This window comes from Melospiza melodia, chromosome 16, assembly GCF_035770615.1.
Source record: "Melospiza melodia melodia isolate bMelMel2 chromosome 16, bMelMel2.pri, whole genome shotgun sequence".
In the NCBI taxonomy this organism is placed as follows: Eukaryota; Metazoa; Chordata; class Aves; order Passeriformes; family Passerellidae; genus Melospiza; species Melospiza melodia.
In genome coordinates, this window is record NC_086209.1 from 15,451,533 (window position 1) to 15,477,793 (window position 26,261).

The 26,261-nt window shown below is 46.9% G+C and overlaps 2 protein-coding genes across 4 annotated transcripts in view; both read right to left on the reverse strand.

Annotated features, from left to right (window-relative positions):
- Positions 1 to 1,050: 1,050 nt before the first annotated feature.
- On the reverse strand, positions 1,051 to 5,876 carry TAF9B (TATA-box binding protein associated factor 9b). 3 transcript variants are annotated; one of them, XR_010029762.1, is made up of 9 exons: positions 5,796 to 5,876; positions 5,628 to 5,709; positions 4,951 to 5,087; positions 3,882 to 4,016; positions 3,144 to 3,225; positions 2,303 to 2,416; positions 1,688 to 1,881; positions 1,526 to 1,554; positions 1,051 to 1,457 (listed from the first exon to the last, which is right to left on the reverse strand). XR_010029762.1 is itself a non-coding variant. In XM_063170786.1 (8 exons), the coding sequence occupies exons 1-7, from the start codon at positions 5,844 to 5,846 to the stop codon at positions 1,721 to 1,723; spliced, it is 762 nt and encodes a 253-aa protein (XP_063026856.1). In that variant the 5' UTR covers positions 5,847 to 5,876; the 3' UTR covers positions 1,051 to 1,464; positions 1,688 to 1,720. The 3 variants fall into 3 exon arrangements, 2 of the variants coding, with proteins under 2 accessions (XP_063026856.1, XP_063026855.1); XM_063170786.1 differs by lacking the exon at positions 1,526 to 1,554 and having other exon boundaries at positions 1,051 to 1,464; XM_063170785.1 differs by having other exon boundaries at positions 1,051 to 1,554.
- Positions 5,877 to 8,946: 3,070 nt separating this feature from the next.
- The window catches only part of LOC134425792 (fibronectin type-III domain-containing protein 3a-like), a 39,928-nt gene continuing 22,613 nt past the window's right edge, over positions 8,947 to 26,261 (reverse strand). The window contains 21 exon segments of the mRNA XM_063170765.1: positions 8,947 to 11,443; positions 12,050 to 12,171; positions 12,835 to 13,001; positions 13,517 to 13,729; positions 14,201 to 14,481; positions 14,828 to 14,977; positions 15,478 to 15,591; positions 16,065 to 16,240; positions 16,808 to 16,913; positions 17,012 to 17,130; positions 17,431 to 17,499; positions 18,001 to 18,139; positions 18,464 to 18,550; positions 19,529 to 19,703; positions 19,793 to 19,914; positions 20,586 to 20,639; positions 21,470 to 21,608; positions 22,679 to 22,738; positions 22,999 to 23,153; positions 24,246 to 24,301; positions 25,164 to 25,436. Coding sequence (XP_063026835.1) covers positions 11,126 to 11,443; positions 12,050 to 12,171; positions 12,835 to 13,001; positions 13,517 to 13,729; positions 14,201 to 14,481; positions 14,828 to 14,977; positions 15,478 to 15,591; positions 16,065 to 16,240; positions 16,808 to 16,913; positions 17,012 to 17,130; positions 17,431 to 17,499; positions 18,001 to 18,139; positions 18,464 to 18,550; positions 19,529 to 19,703; positions 19,793 to 19,914; positions 20,586 to 20,639; positions 21,470 to 21,608; positions 22,679 to 22,738; positions 22,999 to 23,153; positions 24,246 to 24,301; positions 25,164 to 25,436 — 3,095 coding nt within the window. The 3' untranslated portion in view covers positions 8,947 to 11,125.

Here is a 26,261-nt window from a genome sequence, read left to right on the forward strand (position 1 = left end):
AGTTCCTGCTGCTTTTCCTTGCCCTCAGCCCTAAGTTCTGAATGTCAGCAGGAAGAGAAGTTGATAAACGGAAATTTGTTAAATTTATTTTTTCCCTTTTGCCAGTGGGTGTGACCCAGCCCTTCCCTGAGACATGTACAGGGATGTGGGATTTGGGCAGCAGTTTCCCTGACTTGAGACTCTTTATTTACCTGTTGGATGAGGGCTTTGCCAATTTAGGGAATCCCAGGATGGTTTGGGTTGGAAGGGGCCTTAAGGATCATCCATTTCCACCATCCCAGGCTGCTCCAAGCTCTGTCCAAACTGGCCTTGGACACTTCCAGGAATGGGACAGACACAGCTTCCCTGGACATCCTCTGCTAGGGCTTTACTACTCTCACAGGGAAGAATTCCTTCCCAAAATCCCCCTCGCTGCTTTCCAAGTCTGAAGGCCTTGAGAGCTGTAAAGTATTTCCCAGTGATTTAAATGAACTTGGAAGTTCTGAGGGCTTAGGCCCTAACAGAAGATTGTCCCAATAATATTATGTAATTATATTGTATATTATATATATATATATATTTTGTATAACAATATTATACATTATTATATAAAATATATATGCTTTACATTATATAGCACAGGATTTTGTCATTTATTTTAGAATGTGTACTTAATTCATGAAATACAATTTATATATGAAGTGTTTGTATGCATAATTAACTACTCTGTATTCTCTCTACACACTATATATATTTTATGTATGTGTGCACACATACATATATACATTAATATATAAATATCTATGTATGTGGATAGACATGTATATATATTAAAAAGTGGGAGAGTTTTGAGTGTACAAGGCAATTACATGGGTGTGTATATGATAAATATATAACATATATACACATATATATAAAACACATATATATGTATATATATAAGCAATATATATATGTGGTGTATATATTAAGTAATATAAAAGTACATTAAAAATATGGAAAATATATAGAAATATATATATAAAAGCCCCTGCTCCCTCCCCTAGGTGTGCACAAGACACCAAGACCAGGTTACAAACACTCTGCACTTTATTTCCACACTCCCAAGGCCCAAACGGGGCCTTCCTGCCCATTCCCACCCCCTGGAGTCTGTGTAAATCCCATGGAAGGGCGCCCTGAATCCCCCAGGAAAAGCTCCATGAATCCCATGGGATGAGCTCTGTGAATCCCATGGAAAGGCTCCATGAATCCCACAGGAAAGGCTCCATGAATCCCATGGAAAGGCTCCATGAATCCCACAGGAAAGGCTCCATGAATCCCAGGGAAAGGCTCCCTGAATCCCACAGGAAAGGCTCCATGAATCCCATGGAAAGGCTCCATGAATCCCAGGGAAAGGCTCCATGAATCCCACAGGAAAGGCTCCATGAATCCCAGGGAAAGGCTCCCTGAATCCCATGGAAAGGCTCCCTGAATCCCACAGGAAAGGCTCCATGAATCCCATGGAAAGGCTCCATGAATCCCACAGGAAAGGCTCCATGAATCCCAGGGAAAGGCTCCCTGAATCCCACAGGAAAGGCTCCCTGAATCCCATGGAAAGGCTCCATGAATCCCAGGGAAAGGCTCCATGAATCCCACAGGAAAGGCTCCATGAATCCCAGGGAAAGGCTCCCTGAATCCCATGGAAAGGCTCCATGAATCCCAGGGAAAGGCTCCCTGAATCCCAGGGAAGGGCTGAGGGCCCTCACAAGGCGTCGTAGTCGTCGTCCTCCTCGTGTTTCCTCTTGAGCGGGTTGGGGTCGGCGGCGCCGGGCGGGACCATGTTGGTGGTGATCAGGATGTTCTTGGGGCCGATCAGGGAGGGGTTGATCAGGACGTTCTGCACTGTGGGCGTGGTGGGAGTGGCTGTGGGAATCATGGAAAGGGGTCACTGAAAGCTTGGAGCAATCCCTGAGTTATTCCAGGCTCATCCCAAGAGGGAGGATGGGGAAAATGTTGGAGGGAGGGGTGAGGACACAAGGGGGAGAGGGAAACAGGAGCCAGGGAGGGAGGAGCTGCCCAGGATGGGGATGTTCTGGCTGCCACTGCTGTGCTGGGAATGGGAATTAACGCTGGAAGTCCCTGCAATGAGGGACAGGGGGAGAAATTCCCACATCAACTTGGCCAGAGCAGCCATGGCTGCCCCATCCCTGGAAGTGTTCCAGGCCAGCATGGAAGCTCTCTCTGGACACGGCAGGGGGTGGGATGGATGAGCTCCTCCCTGGCAGCCCAAGCAGGCTGTGGCTGTGTGGTTATCCCTGTTCCAGCCCCAGGGACCCCAGCATACCTGATTTCCCAGCAGGCTGTGAGGACGGGATCTGGACCGTGAAGCGCTGCCCCGCCAGCGACACCGGCGCGCCCACCTTGGCTGACACCGACACGGTCTGGGCTGAGGGGGTGCCTGGGTTCCACACAAACCACCAAAATAAACCAAAATAAATCCAGAAACACTCCTACAACCCCCTCCCAAATAGAATAATTATTAATATTATTAATAATGACTATATTATTATTTATTATTACCATTATATTATTATTAATGTTGTTACTATTACATTGTTAACATTATTAATTATTATTGTATTAATTATTACGTTAATGATATTATTACTAACAATATTAATAATTATTAGACACAGTGGGAATGCACAGGAACACAAACACACCAGATTTAAGGAACTGATTTCCATTTCCATCAGAGCTGCACATTTGCTCATTTTCCTGCATTTATCCCAGCCCTACAGAATTCCAGACTATAAACACACTAATTTTTAGGGCATAGCTGTAAATTTTAAGATCCTTTTAAAAATGGATATTTCCCCACTGCTATTTAATTCAGCATCATACTGACACTGAGGAAACTAAGCCTAAATTTTAGTGAAGTTCTTGAATAATCTGTTAAATAAAGACTTTATCACAAATACAGAACATCTGTAATGCATTTACACTTAAATATTATTGTAATAATAAAGATCAATTTATGAAATTAACTTTCTGATGCTGTCAAACAATATAAGGTCAGGCAATCCCTGACATTCCCTCAGAGGCTGCAAAGTGTTTTAAATTATTCCTCTTTATTTTTCCTTCCTAAAAGGAAGGTGGGAATCCCCTGTGGAGCTGTTCCCTACCCAGAGTGGGAGTGCTGGGCCTGCTGCTCACGGCGCCCACGCTCAGGCGAGGGACTGTGATCCTGCCTGCTGTGGAGGAGACCTGTAGGGAGAGAGCCAGGGAATCAGGGAATGGCCTGGAATAAACAGGAAAGTCCCCCCAAAGTGAGGCATTCCGGGCTTCCCAGCAAAGGAAATATTTTCCCTCTAAAGCAGAAACAACTGAGGTGGATGTCAAAAATACTCTTTAATATCTACACCAAAGCCTGACTTGTGCCTCTGACAACCTGACATTAAACCTGACAGTTTATCCTGGACATGAGGAGGAACTTCTTCAGGGAAAGGGTGGGCAGGCACTGGAAGGGGCTGCCCAGGGAGGTGTTGGGAGTCCCCATCCCTGTAGGTGCCCAGGGAATGACTGGATGTGGCACTCAGTGCTCTGGTGGGGACTGGGCACAGGTTGGATTTGATGATCCTGGAGAGCCTTTCCAGCCTCAATGATTCTGGGATTTGGCAGTATTTCTTTATCACTACCATACTCCCAAACTTTAAATTTTCCCACATTTTAAAAATTTCCCACATTTCAAAATTTCCATTTAAAATCAACCGAGAACAAATCGCAAACCCAGCCTGGAGACCTCCGAGCTGGCGTGCACAGGCCAATATACACCCCCACCTTTCAGAGCTGTGGAAAACTGCAATTTAACACCACTCCCACCCCGCCCAGGGGTGCATCCCCAGTCCCTGAGCCATCCTCACCTTCTTCTGCAGGGATTTCAGGCGGTAGTTGGGGGCAGTCAGGCAGTACCTGTCGGGCGGCAGCCGCGGGCCCGAGTACGGCTTGATCAGCGGCAGCGGCGTCTGGTTCTTCTGGCGGGCAATGTCCAGCAGGAACTGCAGAGACACGGCCACAGCCCCGGGTCTGGGCACACCCCTGTGTCCTGGTGACATCCCAGTGCCCCACTGACACCCCTGTGTCCTGGTGACACCCCTGTGCCCCACTGACACCCCTGTGTCCTGGTGACATCCCAGTGCCCCACTGACACCCCTGTGTCCTGGTGACACCCCAGTGCCCCACTGACACCCCTGTGCCCCACTGGCATCCCCTGCGTTCTACTGACAGACATCCCAGTGTCTGGGCACATGCCAGTGTCCTGGTGACATCCCCGTGTCCCTTCCTCATCCCCATGTCCCAGTGATATCCCAGTGTCCCAGTCACATCCCTGTGTCCAGTCACATCCCCATATCCTGGTGACATCCCTATGTCCCAATGACATTCCAGTGTCCCCCTGACATCCCCGTGTCCCAGCGATATCCTTGTGTCTCAGTTACATCCCTCTGTCTCGTGAGATCCCCGTGTCCCTGCCTCATCCCTGTGTCCTGGTGATATCCCCATGTCCAGGCCACATCCCCGTGTCCTGGACACAGTCCAGTGTCCCAGTGATATCCCAGTGTCCCAGCCACATCCCTGTGTCCAGTCAGATCCCTGGCCTCATCCCTGTGTCTGGTTATATCCCTATGTCCCAGTGACACCCCTATGTCCTGGCCTCATCTCCGTGTCCCAGCCACATCCCTGTGTCCTGGACACACCCCTGTGTCCCAGTGACATCCCTATGTACCGGCCTCATCCCTGTGTCCTGTGCCAGCCTCGTGTCCCAGTGACACCCGTGTCCCGCTGACACCCGCGTATCCCAATGACATCCCTGTGTCCTGGCCACATCCTCGTGTCCTGCGCCAGCCCCATGTCCTGCTGCCACCCCCAGCCCTGTGTCCTGTGCCATCCCCATGTCCCCGTGCCATCCCCATGTCCCCGTGGCACCCGGCTCACGTCGCGGGGCGGGGGCGATGTGAAGGACTGGTCGGTGCGGCACTGGATCGCCAGCCGCACGTCGTCCGCGTCCACGCTCGACTTCTTGGCGTGGCTCGAGTAGATCTTGGCGTCCTCCAGGATGGTGGTGACGTATCCTGGGGGAAACGGGCTCTGAGATTCATGAAACGCTCCCCAGCCCCACCCTGCTCTGTCCTGGCTGGCACTGGAACCTCTGCGGGTACTGCTCAGAGCGCCCGGGGCAGCACTGACGGGATAACGGGATAAAGGGAAGGAATTCTTCTCTGCCAGGCCCTGGCACAGGGGCCCAGAGCAGCTGTGACTGCCCCGGCATCCCTGGAAGTGTTGAAGGCTAGGCTGGACACGGCTTGGAGCACCCTGGGATAGAGGAAGGTGCCCCTGCCCAAACCATGCTGGGTTTGTGATTCTGTGATTAAAGAGTCACAGAATTACAGTTGGAAAAGATCTCCGTGGTCACCGGGTCTGACAGGGGAGCCCCCGCGGAAACACGGACTCACAGAGCACTCCCTGCCCCACACAGCGCTTCCCTGCTCCAGACAACACTTCCCTGCCCCGCAAAACACTTCCCTGCCCCACACAGCGCTTCCCAGTCCCACACAACGCTTCCCTGCCCCACACAGCGCTTCCCTGCGCACTTCCCGCCCGGCCCCGCTTACTGTAGGCGAACTCCAGCATCTGGTTGATGACGCGCGGCTCGTACTCGGTGATGCCCATGTCCTTGAGGATCTGCGCCATCACCTGCGGGGGGGACACAGGCACCGCTCAGCCCCCCGTGCCCTCGGTGCCTCCCGGTGCCGCCCGGATCCCCTCGCGCCCCGCGGTACCTGCGCGTCTTTAGGGGCGCTCTTGGGAGACGCCATCTTGGCCGCCTCCATAGTTTCCGGTCATGTGACACGAGGGGCGGGGCTACGGCGGCCGGGAGGGCGGCGTTGCCATGGAGACGCGGCCTAGCGGGGTTGCTATGGAGACGCGGCCTAGCGGGGTTGCCGTGGAAATGCGGCCTTGCAGGTCAGAAATTCGCTTTTCTATAAATATTCATGAGGACAAAGATGCACAGACCAAATCTGCTGGATTCAAGTGACTGTTATCCCACTTCCCCTGCTGCAGGCAGCCCAGTGCCTCCCATCTGCCCTGTGGTCATGCAGGAGGGGGTGTTTTGTTATTTCATTAATAGCTCTGAAGTCACTTTTTAAAATGCCAGCAATCCCAGGATTAACTAAAAATGACAGGGTGTTCCTGCTGTTCTGAAAATAACAGGTTCCACTTTGGAAGCAAATTTAAAAGCTTTTTAAAGCTGGTTTTCTTAGCAGCTGACTGGACTTGGAAACCACTTAGAGCACATTCCATATGAGTTTTGTCAAAGTTTCTCACTTTCTGAGGCAAAACAGAACCAAAAATAAAGTTTTGTTGTGATTTTGTTGGGCAGGCGATCACCAGTGTTGCAGAAGCAGTTGCAATGTGTTATAAGCCGGGATGGTTGGACTGCAGCCAGGTCTGGAGGAAGAGGATGGGCTGGGGACTCCCATCCCAGCTCCTCAGAGACGGGGACAAACCAAGAGGACAAACTAGGAGCTGCTCCCTCTGATCTGCCCTGTGCTCTGGTGCTCCCCATGCACACCCAGGCAGGCATTCAGCACCTGGATCAGAGACACATCCCAGCCCTGCCCGGGGTTTGGGACCAGCCTGGGGGAGCAGGAGCAGCCCCACAGCTCCAGCAGCCCTGGAGGAGCTGGAAAACTCTCACCCAGCACGAGGGGCAAGCACGGGATGCCTGTGCCAGAATCCTGTGCTGAGGCAGCTCCCAGGCCAAGTCATTTGACTTCCATGAGTCAGAGTGTGTTACACAAAAACATCCTGGGAGGGGGGAGGGAGGAGGAATTCCAGACACTGACCTTCGACAACAAACTAAATCCACTTTTCTTTCCTCATTTTAGGAAAGAGGGGGGGAGAGCAGCTCTTCCACAGGCTGGGATCAGGCTGGAGCTCAGCACATGGAGCTGGGGCTGCCACACATTCCTGAGGCAAGAAAGAAAATGATGGTTTGCACTTCTGTGGGGCTTGGGATTTATCTTTAAACCCAGCGCAGGACTCTTCTGCTCCCTCTGTGCCACCTCCTCCCCTCACCACAGGTGACTTTCCACGCTGGGAAGCACAACCAGGAGCTCCTTGCAGGATTTCTGCAAGGAAAGCAGCAGGAGAAGGCAGGGAGAGGCAGTTCCCCCAGGGCAGCCACCTGTCCCCAGGCCACAAACACCTTCCTGGCCATGGGTGCTTCTCCCCATGGACACCCCTGTGGGGCACAGCCATGCTGGGAATCATGGGGCTGGAAAAGCCCTCCATGACCATCAAGTCCAAGGTGTGCCTGGTCCTCACCTTGTCACCAGCCCAGAGCACTGAGTGCCACCTCCAGGGATGGGGACTCCACCACCTCCCGGGGCAGTTCTGATGTTTAACAACCTTTTCCATGAAGAAATTCCTGCTGCTGTCCAACCTGACCCTCCCCTGGCACAGCTTGAGGCCATTTCCTCTCATGGCTGTCCCCTCCTGTCAGGGAGCTGTGCAGAGCCACAAGGTCCCTCCTGAGCCTCCTTTTCTGCAGGATAAACACACAATGACACATTCCATGGGCACCACACGCTGGCCCAATGAAGAGCAGCCACCCTTCCCCTCTGCTCAGGCTCTGGGGCTGTTTTCAGGGCTGGAAAACAGGAAATGGGGTCACGGTGTGTCCTGGCCCGGCGCCGACGCCTCCTCTGCCGCGGGTCGTTCATCCCGGGCAGCTGCAGCCAGCTGGGATCATCTGCTGAGAAACCAGAACACAGCCTGGGCACCTGGCTCTGCTCAGGGGGCAGGAGTTACATCCCATACATGTGAAATCCCTGGAGGTGTTCAAGGCCAGGGTGGATAGAGCTTGGAGCAACCTGGGATAGGGGAAGGTGTCCCTGTCTGGCTGGGAGGGGAACAAGATGAGCTTTAAGGTCCCTCCCAGCCCATCCCACTCCATCACTCTATGAAATTTCACTGGGAATTTCTTCCCAGACAGGATTTGTTGAGATGTTCAGTGTGCAGCCATGCAGGGCCCAGGCACAAGGACAGCTTTTCTTGTTGGGAGGTGTCCAAATCTGCAAGAACAACCCCAGCCAGAGCTTCTGCCTCTTGGAAAGGGCAGCAGGAATCTCCCCAACGTCAGATCTGGGATTTGCTGGACAATGCAGTGCCTGTGCTCAGCTCTGACCTTTCCAGCACTAATCCCACACTATTTGGCTCCACAAAACTGGCATTTGAGCAGTGCTTGGGAGCAGAAAAGCTGCAAAGAGCCAAGCTCCAAGGAGGAAGAGGTCTGTTTTGTAGCTGATGCCTCTCTCATTTCTGATAGAGCCCTATTCCTGGGTTCTGGAGGAATTCTGAGCACTGTGAGGACACATCCTGCTGCTGGGTGTCCCTGCTCCCTCTGGCCCTGTGCTTCCAGCTCCCCAGAGCCTTTCCCTGGTATTCTCTCATGCTGGCCCCCACTCCCCTTGCCTCCTCCACATTTTCCAGCTCCTCACCCCTTATAGTTCCTCAAATGGAAAGTTTACCCAGGCTGAGTGTCCAGCCGTCTCTTTGGGAATGATGCTCAAATAAAGCCTTTCCCATCTTATCTTCATCGGATCATTAAGGCACTGTCAGACAAAATTCCACAATCAGCAGCAAATACTGGAGAAGAGCTCAAGGGGGAAAAGCCCTGAGTCAACACAAAATGATGGAAAATTGGCAATCAATTCAATTTCCAAACAATTCAATTTCCAGTATCACAGAACTGTTCTACCTCACCTGGGAACTGCAGGTCCTTCCTGCAGTGTGAGGAGAAATGGAAGTGATATTCCAAGGGTCCAAAGTTAATTCCCCTCTTAATGACACTGAGCATGTTCCCTTCCCTTAAATTACACATGACACAAGTGACACTAAATCCCATAAAACCACAGGAGCTCGGAGTCAAATTTGAATACATTTGTATTATTTATTGGCTGTATTAAATATATTATCTATTTGATAGTTACAATTTAGTAATACAATGCATGGCAGCTTTAACATACGTTTGAGATACCTCAAAAATGACAATACAAGAAAACCAAAGATACCTAAAATACATTAATGCCACGAGGGTACATCCTTCTGGAATGGACAACAGCTGATGGAAAATCCATATTGCAGTAGAAATCCCAGATATTTTCTGGAAACATGAGCATTTTGTGGCAATCACAAAAGGATTCGATTTCATTTTTTAGCAGTGGTGACTTGTTAGTATTTACTCTGCAATCCTAATTTCAGGACTATTATTGCCAAATAAACCTCTACAAGTTGGTTCTAAGGAGTTAAAAAAGAACCCTTTGGCAACGGAGATTTGCTGCAGGCAGTTTATCTGCTAAAGGGAGACTATGAGGAAAACAGAGACAGATTGTAAACTCTTCTGCAAACTAGAGACTAATATCTGTATAAAACTCTGACACTGGAGGGAGAGATTTCTATGATATAATAAATGATTAACTTAAAGTTCTGCTACAAGTAGAACAATACATTCAAACATACATTTTTTTTTTCTTTCCAGGACTTTTAATCAAAATAAATAGAGTACAAAAATGAAGAGTACGTTTTGAAAAGATTAATTTCAGATTGCACCATCGATCTACTGTGAAGAGGATTAAGTGATATTAGGTCATAATTTAGGTTTTCCACATCTGAAATACAACACAATGCCTCAAACTCTAACACAACGTTATTCCTCAACTGCTGTAGGAGAAAGACCCTTAAAAGTGATTAATTAATTACTGGAAACACATCGCCTGTAGCTCTGTCACACCCTCCCACCCACAAGTGCATCGTTCTGATGGCTCAAGTGGAGCCACAGACTTTGCAAAATACCCTAAAATCTACCATTCTGTGGCATGTTCCAAATGCTGTTGGCAAGACCCATCCTGAAACACTGGAAATTTGTGAGTTCCAGCTTTCAAAAGCTTTGATCTAACAGAGCCAGGGGCTGCCAGGCTCCTCCTCAGGGATTCACAAGCAGATGGAACACAACAGTCAAATGTAGTGCACAGTGTCCACAAAAATATCCCCCAGCCGACCAGGACGAGTTTCAGACAAGTTCATAGCAGGCTGAACATTCCCAACAGGAAAACCATGGAATGTGAAGCTGCTACCACTGGGATAGCAAGTTTAAAACATTGTATAAACGTTATCTAAAAAGAGTTCTCTCACATACAATTTGCTCGTTGGGGTTAAGTTAGAAGGGCACCCAAAGCAGGCTGAACTTTTTATTTTTTAGGTTAATAATAGTACAAAAACATTTGCTCAGTTTGAGCCAAATAGTGTAACATTTATCATAAATGCACTCTTTCTCCTTAAAGACAACTCCTGTGCTGTTCTGAGCACGCTGCACAGGGAATTACTTTTCTCTCAGGCACTGAGAGTGAAATGTGGATTGGGCCAAAGCTGCTCAGGACTGCAGGAACATTCCGGGCAGAGCCTTTCCTGGGCATCCTGGCCAAGCGCCACGTCCTGCTGGCATTGGTTTGGATTAAAACCCTAAAAAACCCTGGCACCCTCTACTCCAACACTTGAAATGATTATTACTGAATCCCAAGTATTAAAATAACTGTAAAGTAGTAATATCACTAAGTCAATATTCTGCTTTCCTTCTACAGTCTAGTAAATGTGGTATGCTCTAGTAGGCTCTGCAGTTCTGCTCTAAGCTCAAAGCACTTGTGCTGCTGGATTTCATGGATATCAAACTACAGCGAAACTCGATGGAACAGCCATCGCCTCCCGCTGCTCTGGTGCTGCTGGCAGAGGACTGTCCCAGCAATGCCTTTCCTCTCCAACTGGCTGGGATGGGGAGAGAGGAGGAGCGTGCACACACCCCTCCAGTGTGCACCGTAAGGCAGCTGATTGCTGTTCTCCAACAGCTCACCCTGATTGCAGAGGCCCCGGGATCACCCTTTCTACAGGAAATCTGTGTCCAGCATTTGGAAAGGATCTGCCGAGCCAGCCTCCAGCCAGCAGCAGGAGCGGGAACGCACGGAGCGAGGGGTTCCCGGCTAGGATCTCACTGAACTACCCATAAATACCCCAGAGAGCTCTGTACAGACAGCTGAGCGGGGCCAGCTCTGCCCTACTTGATCACAAAGTACTGGATGACCACGGCGAAGAGGATGGCGACCACGGCGAAGCCGCAGAGCAGCGCGATGGCGATGGCGCGCTCCTCGCGCAGCCGCTTCCCGCTCTGCGCCAGCTCCGTGCCCGCGGGGGCGGCAGCAGGGCCCGGCTCCCGGCGCTGGCAGCTGAACACGGTGCTGGGGCTGTAGGGCCCGCAGAGCTCCGGGCAGCCCGGCACGTCGTGGCACTGGCGGCCGGCGCAGACGCGCGCGCGGTACTCACAGTTCGTCTGCGCGGCCGGCAGCCGGAAGCACGGCTCGGGGCCCTTGTACACCTGGCAGGAGACAGAGCTGCTTCAGTGGGGAGCAGAGCACTCAGCGCCAGCACCTGGAACTGCCTGTGCTGCTCCAGGGGTGTGGGTGCTGCTGGGCACAGCCTGGAGTTGTTCTCCTCTCCCCAGCTTTGTAAAATCCTCTCCTGACAATTCACAATTCACTGAAGTTTCCTGCCACACCCCCACACTGAGGCCTCACCTGGGCTGGGAGGCTCAGAAAGGAGAAGAAAAATCATCCTGCATTTTCTTCCCTAAAGCTCCTCCAGCAAAGTGGACTCTCTGATTAAGAGAGGCAGTGGTACAACAGACCATCAGGATTAATAATCAAGAGCCAAAGGAACTGTTGGGAGAACAGGATAAACCAGTGCTCACCCACTTCACACTTACTGAAATGAAAAGTCTCCCTGTCATCTCCCCTCACAGAATTTCAACCTTCAAATCATGGAATCACAGCATGGTTTGGGTTGGAACAGACCTTAAAGACCATCTCATTCCACCCTCTGCCATAGGCAGGGATACCTTCCACAAGAAATTTGCACACTTTTCTTTGGTAATGATTTTTCCCAGGAAAAACCCCTCACATTCCTGAAGCTGTATAAAAGGTACCTGATCAAACTCTCTGCCAGCAGCAAGCTGAAGGATGTAAACAATGGAATCTCCTTTCATCGGCGGTAGAGGCTCCCATGTGATTTCAAAAGTGTTTTCTTCCAGCTGAATCACTTTGGGTGCTGGAAAATAGAGTGATTTGTTGGTGTTTTAGAAAAAGAACAATGGTCTCTACAAATTTACAGCTGTCATGCTTACAGGCAACTCACTGCAATAACTTAAAGTGATTAAGATTTGTTTGATTCTTTCTTTTTCTTCTATTTGATGACACAAGCTCAAAAATGATCATTGCTATGTGCAGGTTATACTTGTTGGTCTTTATGAGCTGCCAGGGCGAGCCCATGTTTATAAAGAGGAACTTTCAAGTCACTACAGAACTCAGCATTTCTGTCCATGTGCAAAGGTGAAATTATGTTCTAACCATGGGCCAATCAATTTTGCTTCGGGCACTCAGCACTCTGACCTTCACAGTTGACTTTAATGATGACCTTTAATGTCCATGTTAAAAAGTGCAGATCAGAGGGATTAACTGTGCCCTCATGTGCCTACACACTGCTGTAACTTTGATGGATAACCCTGCAAAATGCCTTTCCAGCTGAGCAAAGGTAGGAATGCTCAGTTCAGGGGTGGAAGGTGATGACAACAGACGAGCCCTTTTCACACCCAAAGCCCCTCAGAGTGAGTTTGTGTCTCTGTCCCTGCAAAGGCTGGCTGAGGGCCAGCTTGTAGGATCCAACCCTGCCCACCAGTGGCTTGCAGCAGTTGCCAGGGCAGTGCCAGCTCACCTTTGAGAGGTGCAGGTGGAGACTTGGTGGTGGTGAAAGCACAGACCTCCGAGAAGGCTCCTTCCCCAGCGTCGTTGTAGGCCTGGATGCGGAAATGGTACGTGGTGGATTCACTGAGCCTCTGCACCTTGTAGGTGTGACAGGGACCATTGTAGACTGTCACAAACCTGGGGGACACACAACACACACAGTTACCCAGCAATCATGAATATTTAGAGCAGTATCAGACCAGAAACACTCAGATTTAAGGACAAAGAAGTGATGCTGCATTCCGGGTGTCCCAGCTTTCTTCCCACTGAGGCTGCAGAGCCTAACTCCTCTGAATCAAGAGAACAACCCTTGAATATCCTAAATAAATTGAAATTTCCAGTTAAAGAACAGCTGGTCAACTCCTGTTTCTTATATGCAAGCCCAACTTTGTTCCTGAATGTCCAAAAATAACCCTGCCAGCACAGGATGGGGGTAAGGTATTTATTCTTTAGATAGTATTTACTGTTTACAGGCAGCAGAAGTGCAAGTTGTTGACATAATTTCTGGTTGAAAGATGGGATGCAAAACTGCAAAAAGGCAAACTCTGGAATGCCCAAATGACTCAGTGGTGCAAACAGAAGAGAGAATAACATAAAATACCTTAAAAACTTGACATGAAGTGGTAAAACCACAAGATCCTTAATGGTCTCACCTGCCAAACCTGTCCTCCATCTGCAGGTTGAACTGAGTAGGGTTGGGAATTAAAGCTCTGCTGGGCCCTTCTCCCCATTTCAGTTTAAGGCTCTGGTAGCTGAAGACAACACATTCCAGGTGGGGAGGGTCAGGAGGTAGTGGTTTGGTTTTGGCTTTCATGGAATGACTGAAAGGACCAACTCCCAAGCTGTTGATGGCCTGTACCCTGATCCTGGGATGGGAGAGAGCAGCCACATGGTCACAAAAAGTGCTGGGTAACAAAGCAAGAGTTAAAAGGTGTACAGAGGGTAACCACAAACAGTAAAGCGATTGAGATGCACTTAGAAATTAAATCTGAACTCAGCTTCAACCAAGACTGAGGTCACAGGATCCTCTGCTCTGCTCTTACCTCTCCATCCATCTTCTCCTCACCACACACCCAAGCATCCCAATGAAAAATTCTAAACCCAGAAACCTTAAAGTCTTGGCTTTGAGACAGAATGTGAACCTTAACACCAACCACAACCTCACTCCTGCCAGTCATGGTTGGACTCCGGATATGACAATTTTAGTTTTTTTGGAGCTGCAGGATGAAATAGGCAAATAGTCTGTAAGCTGCAGGAAATATTGCTCTAAAAATTTCAAACACTACCCTCTCAAAGGACTTTTAATCCTACAAATGTGATTTCAGAATAACTCTTACCTGTACAGGGTGTCAGGCAGCAGATTCTCAAGGACATGGGTTGTGTTTCTGCCCACAGTGACCAGCTGCTTATCCCCATACTCGATGTTGTAGCCTGTGATCTCTGCCCCGTGGCAGCAGGGCTCTTCCCACTGGATTGCAAGGCACGTGGAGAAAGGAGGGGAAATTTCCACCTGATCCTCTTCAAGTAAGTGGAGCACGGCCACGGCCGCGGGCACCGAGGGGGGCGTGGTGACCACGCCCGTGTCCCCAAAGAGCCCCGCCCCAGCCACGTTCACAGCCTGAAAGACACCACACACGAGTTACCACATCCCTGTTTTCCAAGCAGGCAGGCACAGCTCTCACAGCCTTCTGTGTGTCCTTAACAGCAACGTGGAAGAGAGTGGAAAATCTCCTGAATAATTTGGCAACAGGGCAAAGCATCTGTAAAGCTGGTATTTCACAGCACACTGGATCTAAACTCCTCCAGATTCGGGGAATGAGGAGGGACTGGGGGACAAGGGAAGTGTTTTTCCCAATTACCTTCTCTACTGCATGAGCAGGTGACAGCACATGACTTTACTCCTCTCTAGCTGGAGTTTGGCCCCAGACTGCAAGTGCTCAGTGGCACCAAAAGGCTTTTCCTACCTGGACTCTGCAGTAATAGGTGGTTGCAGGTGTGAGCCCCTTGACCTCATAGCTCTGGCAGGGGCCAGTGTAGATGATGTGCATGGAGCCCTCCACCTGGCCCCAGTCCAGCCTGTACTCGGTGATTTCTGCTCCGTTACACGCCGGGCTCTGTGGGTGAGGGAGAAATTCTGCTCAGCCCTGGCACTTACACACACCCAGCACCTGGGGGGAGCTCTGTCACACTGAGACACTGCGTGAGAGTCACAGAAAAGGTTGGAAAACACCTCCAAGATCATCAAACCCAACCTTTGGAAACACTGGGGTTGAAACTTGAGGTCTGTTCCAAGGGATTTTAAGTTAAAATGTGAAATGTGGCTGTAACACTGCCACAGTTCCACAATCTCTTACCACTTAAAAGAATTAATTCACTATATATTAATTACCACACCATGAGGAGGATTAAATGCCACGCAATTTGTCCAGTTAAGACTGCAATTAATAACTCCCAAAGTTTACAAACCCAACACAGACATCTATAAAGAAATGGGCTTAAAATATTCCTCCTCTACACATGCTATTTCTCTAATTTTTGTGTATCATAAATGTGTCACTACAATTCTAAAAGCCAAACACTAATTTGGGTGGTGCTGGAAGCCATCAACACCTACCTCCCACGAAACCACAGCACAAGTTGCACTTTTGCAGGTTATCAGGGGTTTGCAGCACTGCTCAGGGGGTCCTGGAGCAGTGCAAAGCTCTGCCTTCTCAGAGTGGGGGCCAAACTGCAGGAAAACAACACTGCATGAACACAGCAACAGCACCAGGGCAAGAACTGATGTGCAAGTGAAGCAAACAAACTATTTTTAACTTTAGAGGGAAGTAAACAGCAGAGCTCAGGGCTCAGTTTCAGATTCCTTGCAGGTACTTGAAGCTGGCCCTATTCCCACAGCCAGGGTTTTGTAACTCCTCCCTGCCCCAGGCAGGATCTGCCTTCCAGCAGCAGCTGGGCACAGTTTCACAAACACTTTTATGCCACCAACATTCATCCCACACTTCTCCCAGCCTGGCCTGGCTGGCACCCACCCCCCTCCACACAATGCTGCTCCCACCACATCTGCAGAGCTTGGGGTAACACATGCAACAACTCCAAAGGCACAAACACCCAGAGGTTCCCAGCACTCAGGCTGCAGGAGCCCTCAGCAGCATCCCTGTGTCCCCTGGGTGGTGGCAGGGATGTGGTGAGGGCAGTGCTCACCCCGACTCTGTTCCCTGCCCTCAGCCAGAAGCTGTAGCTCCTCCCTGGGAGCAGGTTGGTCACTGCAAACTCGGCTGCTGGGCCCTGGTAGAGCAGCCTGCGCTCGTCCTGCTCTGAGCTGGCCATCTCCAGCAGGTACTCTGTGACCTCAGAGCCTCCATCCACAGCTGGGGGGCCTGCCAAGCAAAAACAGATTGCATTCTCCTATTAGTTTCTAAATTCCCTAAGTTAGGGCAGACTCTCGATATGTGTCTGAGCAGAAATACTTCATGAAGCTTGCTTCCCTCCCCAGGTACTGATACTTAGTTTAAGATGGCCTTCATCAGGTTTTTTTCATGTATTTTCCCTGTTTTCTTCACTAAACAGTGTTTATCTTCAATAATTTTTGCTTATCTCCTTTACTGAGATAACAGTAAGAAAACAAGAGCTGATTTTTAAATTGCCAAGCAGGTGTCAATTGTCTGCCAGGGCAGACAGGAAGCTTTCTCACTGGAAAATATTTATGTCTGCTTAAGTCTCACTGTATCATCGTACCAGAGGTGGACAGAATCTTTGGTCTTTTTAGAAAAATCCCACAAAACACACCAAAAACCCCACATCAAACCCAAAAAAACCTCTAAGGCCACGGACAGCATCTCTATATTTTTATTTTTACATTTTTTTTTTTACCTGAACAGTTTTATAGATTTTTGATTTGGAAGACTGAAATCAGAGCAGTGTTTTACTCCAACTCTGGTGCTTACCCCACTGCAAAGTGATTTCCTTAGGCTTGGCTTTGCCCACCAGGGCTGGGGCAGGACAGGGCCCGGGGGGAACGGCTGCTGTGGTGACAGTGGTGACATCAGAGACCTGCCAGGGACACAGACATTGCAGAGCACAGACAGAAAGTTTGCTAAAAGATGAACAGAAATAGTTTCCAGAAGCACCTTTGCCCTCGTGCTGCTCACCTGGCTCTCCCCACCTTTGCTGGCACAGGACACCCGCAGCCTGTAGGAGGTGCCAGGCCTGAGGTGGTCGCAGACGTGCTCCCGCTGGGCTCCGCTGTAAATGGGCTCCCACCTCCCTCCTGGGGAAGGAAAAGCACTTTACCCTTCCAAACCTTGCTAAAATCACACCTGGAAATTCTCTCATGCAATTATTAAGGTGGTCAAGCCAGAGAATCAATTTGAAATTATTAATTATACAGAGAACATGTACAATACACACATATGTGAAATCAGAAGTGACTGCTGGAGTAAAGCATCATTTCAGTTGGAAAACATCTCCAAAATCCAAGTCTAAACCATGTCCCACATCTAAATGTGAATTAAGTATCTCCAGGGATGGAGACTGAGTACTGTATCAGTACCCAGAGGTGATTCCTTACCAACTGATGCCTCAGAGATTTCCAGAAAGTATTTAGAGATGTCTGATCCTCCATTATCCTTGGGGGGTTCTGAAAGAAATCAACACCTCAAGTTACAGAAGATTTAATATCAAGGCAGCATTTTGTTATCAGCTTTTCCAGTGAACACATTCATATTCATTCAAACAGAAAAGTCAACCAGCAAGAGAAATCAGTGTATTTAATTATTCACAATACATTTTTTCTGAGCAATTTTCCTCCTGTTATTAATCATGATTATGCCAGGAAGAGTAACTGGGAAAACACTCCCAATTTCAGGTATCAGCTCTTAGTTTTTAAGTGAACATAGGAATTATTTAAACACCACAGTAAACCCTCAGGGGGGTTTAGGACAGCAGTGAGTGCTTCTCAGAAATGACTGAACACCAGTGTGCTCCCACAGCCCCAAAATAAATCATTCTGGGGTAAGGTTGAGTATTTCTCCTGCAATAACAATACCTGCAGATAAATAACCAGCCTGAGTTCCCTCTCATTTAATCAGAGGGAGGCTGCCCACACCCCAGCAGCACTGGGACACCCCAAGGCACCTACCCCACGTGACTCTCACACTGTGGGGATGGATCTTGCCCTTTACAGCAGGTTTGCTGGGAGCTCCAGGTCTGTCAGGTTTGGTGCTGTGTTCCACCACCTCACTGGGGCTGCTTTTTCCTTCACTGTTGTAGGCAAAGAGCTGTTGGAGGAGGGAACAGGATAGAGAATAAATGGTTTATTTAATGACAGTAATATATGTTGATAATACATGAGGATAAACATGCTGGTGATTAAAAAAATCTTTTAAAAACCCAACCAAAATAAAGACAACCATTTATAGCAAAATTATCTGGTGCAAAAAATTTGGTTTATATTATTACTTCACCAAAATCTGCTCTAACAAAAGGTAATTGTGGGGACAACAGGCGAATTTCTGCTGTCTCAATACAAAGTCGAAAAACTTGCTGGAAAATAACAAAGCCCAGGAAAGCACATGAAGTTAGGAACAAACTATGGTACAAACCCTGAACTTATAGGATGTACTCCTCCTCAGGTTTCTTAAAGTGCATGAGAGCTCATCTCCATTGTACTGGGGCTGGAATCCATAGCCCTGGCAAGGAGGGAAAAGAAGGATGAACACAGTCACTGATTTTTAGGGTGAAACAAAACCCAGAGCAGGTAAATCACATTTTTTAAATCCTGAACTTCATTTCTGTGCCATGGATTGGACACAATACTTTGTGCCATGAACTGCACACAATGCTTTATCTCTGCCATGGAATCCATGCAATGCTTTCTCTCCCTGCCATGAATTCCAAGCAATGCTTTATCTCTGCCATCAATTCCATGCAATGCTTTCTCTCTCTGCCATAAATCCCACACAATGCTTTTTCTCTCTGCCATGAATTCTAAGCAATGCTTTCTCTCTCTGCCATCAATTCCATGCAATGCTGTCTCTCTCTGCCATCAATTCCATGCAATGCTTTCTCTCTGCCATCGATTCCATGCAATGCTTTCTCTCTCTGCCACGAATTCCATGCAATGCTTTCTCTCTGCCATGAATTCCATGCAATGCTTTCTCTCTGCCATCAATTCCATGCAATGCTTTCTCTCTGCCATCAATTCCATGCAATGCTGTCTCTCTCTGCCATCAATTCCATGCAATGCTTTCTCTCTGCCATCGATTCCATGCAATGCTTTCTCTCTCTGCCACGAATTCCATGCAATGCTTTCTCTCTGCCATGAATTCCATGCAATGCTTTCTCTCTGCCATCAATTCCATGCAATGCTTTCTCTCTGCCATCAATTCCATGCAATGCTTTATCTCTGCCACGAATTCCATGCAATGCTTTCTCTCTGCCATCAATTCCATGCAATGCTTTCTCTCTGCCATCAATTCCATGCAATGCTTTATCTCTGCCACGAATTCCATGCAATGCTTTATCTCTGCCATCAATTCCATGCAATGCTGTCTCTCTCTGCCATCAATTCCATGCAATACTTGCCGACCATTTATCGGAAGATCAAAAAAAGTTCATTTTTATTTCAGAACTATGAAGGAAATTTCCACACAAAGCCCAGCACTTACAGAACCTTCTTCCTCCATGTCCAGGCTGTAGGTGAGGGCATCATCCAAGGCCCCTCCTGCAGGAGGGCTCCATCCCAGGGCCATCCAGGTCACTCCTGCTTCCAGCAGCGTGGGTGGTGCTGGCGCCGGTGGCACCACCCCGGCTGTGCCGAACGTCACCGTCTCACTGAACCCACTGGGGAGGAGAATTTGAACAAGGGTGAGCAGCAGCTGATGGAATCCAGGGGGAAATGCAGCATTTGGTACCCCTGGGCTCCTGGTTACCTCATTCCAATGTCGTTTTTAGCAGCCAGCCTCAGGGAGTATCTTGTGGAGGGAGTAAGTTTGGTGAGCTTGTACTGCTTCAGGTGTCCATAGTAACATTCCTTGAAGGGGCCGTTCTTCCCCTGGAAAACAGGGAGATCCAGAGTCATCCCTGATCCCTGCCAAGGTCACCCTCCTCACCCTACATCTTCCTAAATCCCAGAATCTCAGACTGGTTTGGGTCGGGAGACACCTCAAAGCTCATCTCTTTCTAAGGGCAGGGAGACCTTCCATGAGAAATGTCATTTCAGTCATTTAACAGTAATTAAAAAAGAAATTACTGAGCTTCAAGAATGCAAAATTTAATGCATCATGGTCATCCTGAGTCTGCAGATGTTCACCCTGAGCAGTCCTGATAATAAACCACATTAGGACTGAGATATCTGATTACTTTTGGTACTGGGGATTTGACAAAATGGTGATAAACCATTGAGCTGAAAACAAAACATGTTCTGGAAGTTTTTTATCCCTTTGCATTACATCTCAGCAAGATGCTCAAGAGCTGAGGGAGATTTGTGACACAACCCAAAGATGCCAAATGCTCCTGCATCTAAAGAGAACACAGGAATGACTGATGCTCTGGATGACAAATGAGGCACTTTTACACTGTCCCCTCCCACTGATCATTTGTCTCTTTAAAACTGTCAGGACAGTTGCACCAAAATAGCTGCTGTACCTAAGCAAAGGGTATTTTTAAGTGTAATTGCTCTACAGATGTCATTATGATTTTTTTTGGTACTAGAAAAGTTCTTACCTCATCCCATTCTAAAAGAAAATTAGTTATTTTGGAACCATTGTCATTTGAGGACTGAAAATAAAGAAACGATGGAAAAAAGAGTTAAAATCAGGTGGTTGTAAATGTGTTTTATAAATATTTTTACACATTGAATAAACTCCAACTGCCTTTTAATACAAGGCTGCTGTGCTACTTCTTTTAATTCTGATAGTTTAGAATATAAATTTATAAACTGTTTGATTTTATAAATGTAGCAAATTACATTCTTGGAGCTCTTTTCCTGGTGCCTTGCACTGTGTGCTCACCACCTGCCTGTGCTGGTCACACAAGCAACATCTGACACATGAAATTGGAACTTCTCCATTTTCTAAGCACAGATACTACAAATAATTTCACTAAAGTCATTTAGCTGGAACCATTTTTCAGCATGCTCATAAGAAAAACATCAAAACCCAAGTAAACACAGCTACCAACAAGCCTTGACAGATAGTGGTTATATTCAAAAGTCAGATCAAAAATGAGAATCTATAGAACCATCCAAAGAAATTTAGTCTGAATGAGTCAGAGTAACTAAAAGAATATTAAGTCATATCTATTTATCATCCAGGACCTCAAGCAAAGATATAAATAAATTAAAATCCATTTTTCCTCTCTGCCAGTTCAGAATGGAAGAGCCCTGCTACCAACTCTGTCACACTAAAGCTGCAGGCAAGAAACTCAGCAAACATTGAAAAAAAAAAGGAAAGGTAATTATTATTTCATTATCAATCTTCACTGAGCAACTTAAAAGGCACCACCTACAGCACACACTGAATTCCTGTCAAAGCTGATTTCAATCCTCTGCCCAGGAATCCAGCAGAGAGCTCTGCTCCCCTTCCCTCAGCCCCAGGTGTGGCTCTTACCTTCCACTGCAAGCTCAGGCTGTTTTTGGTTCTGTTAATCAGTTTTGGGGCAGCTGGACAGTCTGGCTCACAGCTCTCTGTGGTGAAGCTCACCAGCTCTGAAATGGTTTCTTTGATGGAACTGCTGGTTGCTGAAACTCTAAACAAAGGGTAATTAATGATGTGGCTGCTGCACTGGCACCTGCAAATGTAAGGGCAGAGCTGGCAGCTTCAGGGGTTTAATCCCAAGCAGAGGCTGCAGGGTGGGGGGCACCCAGTTCACCTGCTGACCCCAGACCCCCATTTCTCACCCTTCATTTACTCTGCCATTACTCTCTGTCACAGTGGAGATATTTTAATGCTGAAAAACCTGTGGGGTAGGGGATGAAAACTATGCCAGGTGTTCCAAAATGGCAACAGGATACCTAACTGGAAATTAGGCTTTTGCTAAAAACACCTTAAATTCAAATACAGCCAGCACTTGTGCAGGAGTATGAGCACTAAACAGGCCAAATCATAAAATCATAATTTTCATAGGAATTGTTTCATGTTTTCAGCAGTCCTGCCTCTTTCTGTGTAAAGCACAGCACTGCAGGTGGAGCTGTGCCCAGCACTTCCCACACCCAGAACTGTTCCAGTTTCAGAGCAGGACTTTGCTGCAGGGAATTTTTAATCTCATCTGCTCCAGTGCCCCAGCACTGAGTGTGACTCTGGTTTCCCTGGTTTGTTCAGCAGCTGCTCCCTCCCTGGCCAGCCCAGCACCTCCAGTCAGGACCATTTATTTACTCCTGATCATCCCACCCCACTTCCCACTGAGCCCATTCCCACTTCCCTGCTTGCACTGCTGCAGGTCAGACAAGCATTTCTGAAATCAAACTGACAAGCCAGATTTCAGATCCAATTTCAAGGCTAAATTATTTCATTTCCCACTGACTTCAGCCCACAACAATCTACAGAGTGTTGTTCTAAAAAAATATCAGCAGAGAATAATTTAAAGTTTGCAACTGAGAAATCTGAGGAGACAGAGAAGGTGGTAGGGAAGGAAATGAGGTGGTATTTTAATTAAGTTAGAAGACAAATGGGAACTTAGATAGCAAACCCAGTGTCCACAGCATGGTATTATTTCAGAGTATTCCTGAATTGTTTGTACCACCCCTTTTCCATGAAGCCACAATAACCCTGCAATGCCCATATATCCCCCAAAGCTTTATTTCCTTCCCAGCAGCATACCTGGCATGATAATCAGTGGCTGGTCTGAGATCAGGAAGTGTAATTGTTAATTCTTCCCCACTGTGAAAAGGCAAAAACAAACAGAAAGCAGAGTTACAGCTCTTCCTTAAACCTCAGGGCTCAAAGCTCATTGAAAAGCAAAACCACGTAGTGCACATTTAAGTTTCCCACTGTCCATGTATAACTCTTTAGTGACATTACTTAAAATTTATTTCATGTGAAGTAGGAAGGTCTGCAAGTCAACAAACAGCTCCTGATAGAGAGATTGCTGATTGGTTAATGGTTTAAACATTGTGCTTAAAGGAAGAAACTAAACTTACACATAGACAGATTTAAATTTTCCATTTTTACCACTGTTGGATATTGCTACTTCAAATGTAAATGCTGCTGGACTATGACTATGGCTCTCTCCATTCTGTGAACTAACTGGGAGATTCCAGGACAGAACGGCTGATCTTGCTTGTATATCAGAAACCTATTAAAAGCATAAATAATGCAAGTAAGTTTGCTTTCTGCAAGAAAAGGTTAATTAGTCAATAACATGGCGTCGCTAATTGGCCTAGGAAGCTCCTCACTGGAGGAATTCTTTCCCTTTGGAGTGGGAATATAGAGGCATTCTTTGGATTGCAATGATTTCCTCTTTTCATTTCTAAAGGCTTTCCCTTCCAACACCAAACCAACACCACAGTGGGGCAGGAAGAGAAAATTCCTGCATCAAGGTTTCCATCATTCACTTGGAGCAAATGTTCAGCTGGGGAGTCTTGGGCAGGACCCCAGAGCAGATTTGGGCACAGACACCTTATTGTCATTTCTGACATTCCCTCACACAATATTCAGCCACTGATCCTAAGGACAGCACAGGCTCTGTTTGTAAAACTCAACATTTCCCTTCTGATTTTTTGTTTTTGCTGCTTCATTCCCACACTCCAAATTCTCTCTGCCCAAGGCAACACAGCCCTGGGGTAGCTCAAAGTACAGATGTCAGAATCAGCAGGGAAAAAGGACCAAAAAACCCCTCAAAAGCTGGTGCAAAGGAACACAACCCCTGTTTGCTGTGTGGATAATCCAGAGAAGAGCTCATTAAACTTGCTCAATATCAAACACAGACATTTTAATTACCCTCACCAGACTCCACCTTTCTAAATAAGTCCCTAAATACTCAAATATTTGCTCCAGTTTCTCAATATAACATCAAAAGAGGATCTATTTGTGTAATTTTATCCTTAACACTCCTAAATCCTCTCTGCTGAGCAAAGGATGGTTCCAAGAGTGGAAAAACTTCCAAGAGTTTAGCAGGCCCCTGGTTTGCAAGGTAAAGCCCTCACAATCACTGGAAAACTGCAACAGTGGAATATTCTGGGATTACAGGCTGGCAAACTGAGAAATAGTGAATTTCCAGCATGGCTGCCCTTTCCCACCTATAAACTCTGACAACTAAACTGTATTTATCTTCTCTATTAAAAAAATCAAACCATTAGGAACAAAGGAAAAGGGATTGATAAAACACAAGTTATTTTCTAGGAAGCACAGGTCCAGAAAATAATGGGATTTTAAGGCTAATACTTACAACTGGCTTGCCAATGCTCAAGTGAGTATCACATTTCCTGGATTCTGTGTCAGATTCTGCAATTTAAACACAAACCAGATTATCCCAAAGCCTGAGAGCAACCCAGGCTGTTACCAAAAGGCCACCACGAGATGGAGTTGGCCTCATTAGGACTTGAACAATGGTTCTTATTGTGCAAAGTTCATTTCCCCTGTTTGTTTTGGCTGTGTGAGGGGCAGAAACACCAACTATCCAAAACCAACAGTGGTACAAAAACCCTTTTAGTACATCCTGCACAAAGGGGATCTTTTCCTAATGGAGCAGAAATAGGTTTTCTTTGACAACACAAAAACATTCCTCCAAAAATGAGAGGTGTTAAAAAAATGATAATAAGATCTTATCTCTGCCTGATTTGTTTTCCTGGAATTTCTATGGCAAAACATTCCCAGTTTGGAAGAAGCCTGACACTGTCTCAAAGACACTGCACAAGGTTTTTAGTAGCCAAAAGGTATTAAAAAACTGAAATTAGAACTAATTAAACAGCAATTCTACAACTGCTCAAATTTTCATATTTCTTGAAGGTTAAATGGCTCCTGGTTAATCAAAAAGTACCACAAACAGTGACACCAGGAGCTCTGGAAGTACCTACAGGTCACCCTCACTGGGAATATTGATCACTGGCTCAGAAATGGCAGGGAACTAAAAAGGTTTAAGATTAAATATTTTTGAAGACCTTATTTGCTAAATACCAAATGAAAAAAATTGATATTCCAATGATTCCTAGAGAAAAAAAAAAAAATCAAATGGATTCCATAATGGATTTCAGGCTTCCTCTAATCCTGAACAGCCAAAAAAATTCATAAATTCAGCTTTTTCAGAACTTGTTTTGCAATGAGTTTACAGAAAACAACTGAGATTTCCCCTGTCCATGGCACCTACCTCCCATCTCTGCCTCTGGACTGCCCTTTGTTTTTCCTATCTGCTTCTGCTTTAGTGCTCCAACTGCCCCTTGCTGGCCCTTCCCATTCCCATTGGGAATTGTGGCATTGGAAGAATTAAGGACTTTATGTGGTGAGGAGGGAGGGCTGTTCAGTTTATTGTTGGTGTGCCCACTGGCTTGTCTGTCCTTTAGCCTCTTCTTGAGGTGCTCCTGCATTTTGAGACTCCTCTCGTCCCTCTGGATGAAGTTTGTCCTCCCATGGGAACGAGGTTCTGCGAACAAGGGAGAAATGACTTCATTATTCTGAATTATTCATTTGACATCTGAATCTACAAGCTGGAAAATCACTAAAATCCAACCCTGGAACTTCCCTGTGCTTTGTCAGTCTGGAAGTGCAGGGATTTTGGAGTTTGGGGTCTTTTTAAATTGAATTGTTTGGGCCTTTCTCCTGTCAGCTGCTGCAGATCCTGCTTTACAGTTGCCTCTCTTCCCTGCTACAGACACATTTACAAAAAATTAAGCAAATTTAGGACTCAAACTGAGTTTTTCCAACACATCCTGAATGTTTTAGCCTAGAGTGAGTCAAAATACCTAATTACTCAATTTAAACTTGAGAGACAATGAATAGTCTTACTAAGTCTAATTTCTCTTTTAAGTCTTGATAATAAAATAAGGATTAGATCTTGGTTTAATTCAACATAACCCTAATCCTTTACTGATTTATTGCTTCACTCAGTTTTTAGAGTGGGTCTGCACTTCACCCTCCACTATGGCTAACAACTTTTTTTGGGTTGGTTTTGTTCACTTTTCAGCCATATTTGGACTAAAACAAATACATTCATCATTCATGTATCAAATGAAGTTCACTTTCAATAAACTTCACAGCAAGGCTGTGACAAAACTCAGAGGACAGAGTTTTAGGGAAGGGAGTTTTAGGAGTCACTGCTGTGGTATTTGCAGTGGCAAAAGCAGGGATGCATGCTTGGAAAATACGACATTTCTCAGGTACAAATTTGTACAATTCCTTGAAAACAGAGGATGCAAACAGAAGAATCAGAAGATACACAACCACACTTTGCACACTCAGGGATTCGCTC

Bases quoted from the DNA above. Each gene is read 5' to 3' on its own strand.
- TAF9B (XM_063170786.1), bottom strand. From the start codon at position 5,846: ATGGAGGCGGCCAAGATGGCGTCTCCCAAGAGCGCCCCTAAAGACGCG. The intron at 5,088-5,627 runs GTAAGCGGGGCC...CGTTTCCCCCAG, and splicing joins GATGCTGGAGTTCGCCTACA to GATACGTCACCACCATCCTG. The intron at 4,017-4,950 runs GTGAGCCGGGTG...GTGTCTCTGCAG, and splicing joins CATCGCCCCCGCCCCGCGAC to TTCCTGCTGGACATTGCCCG.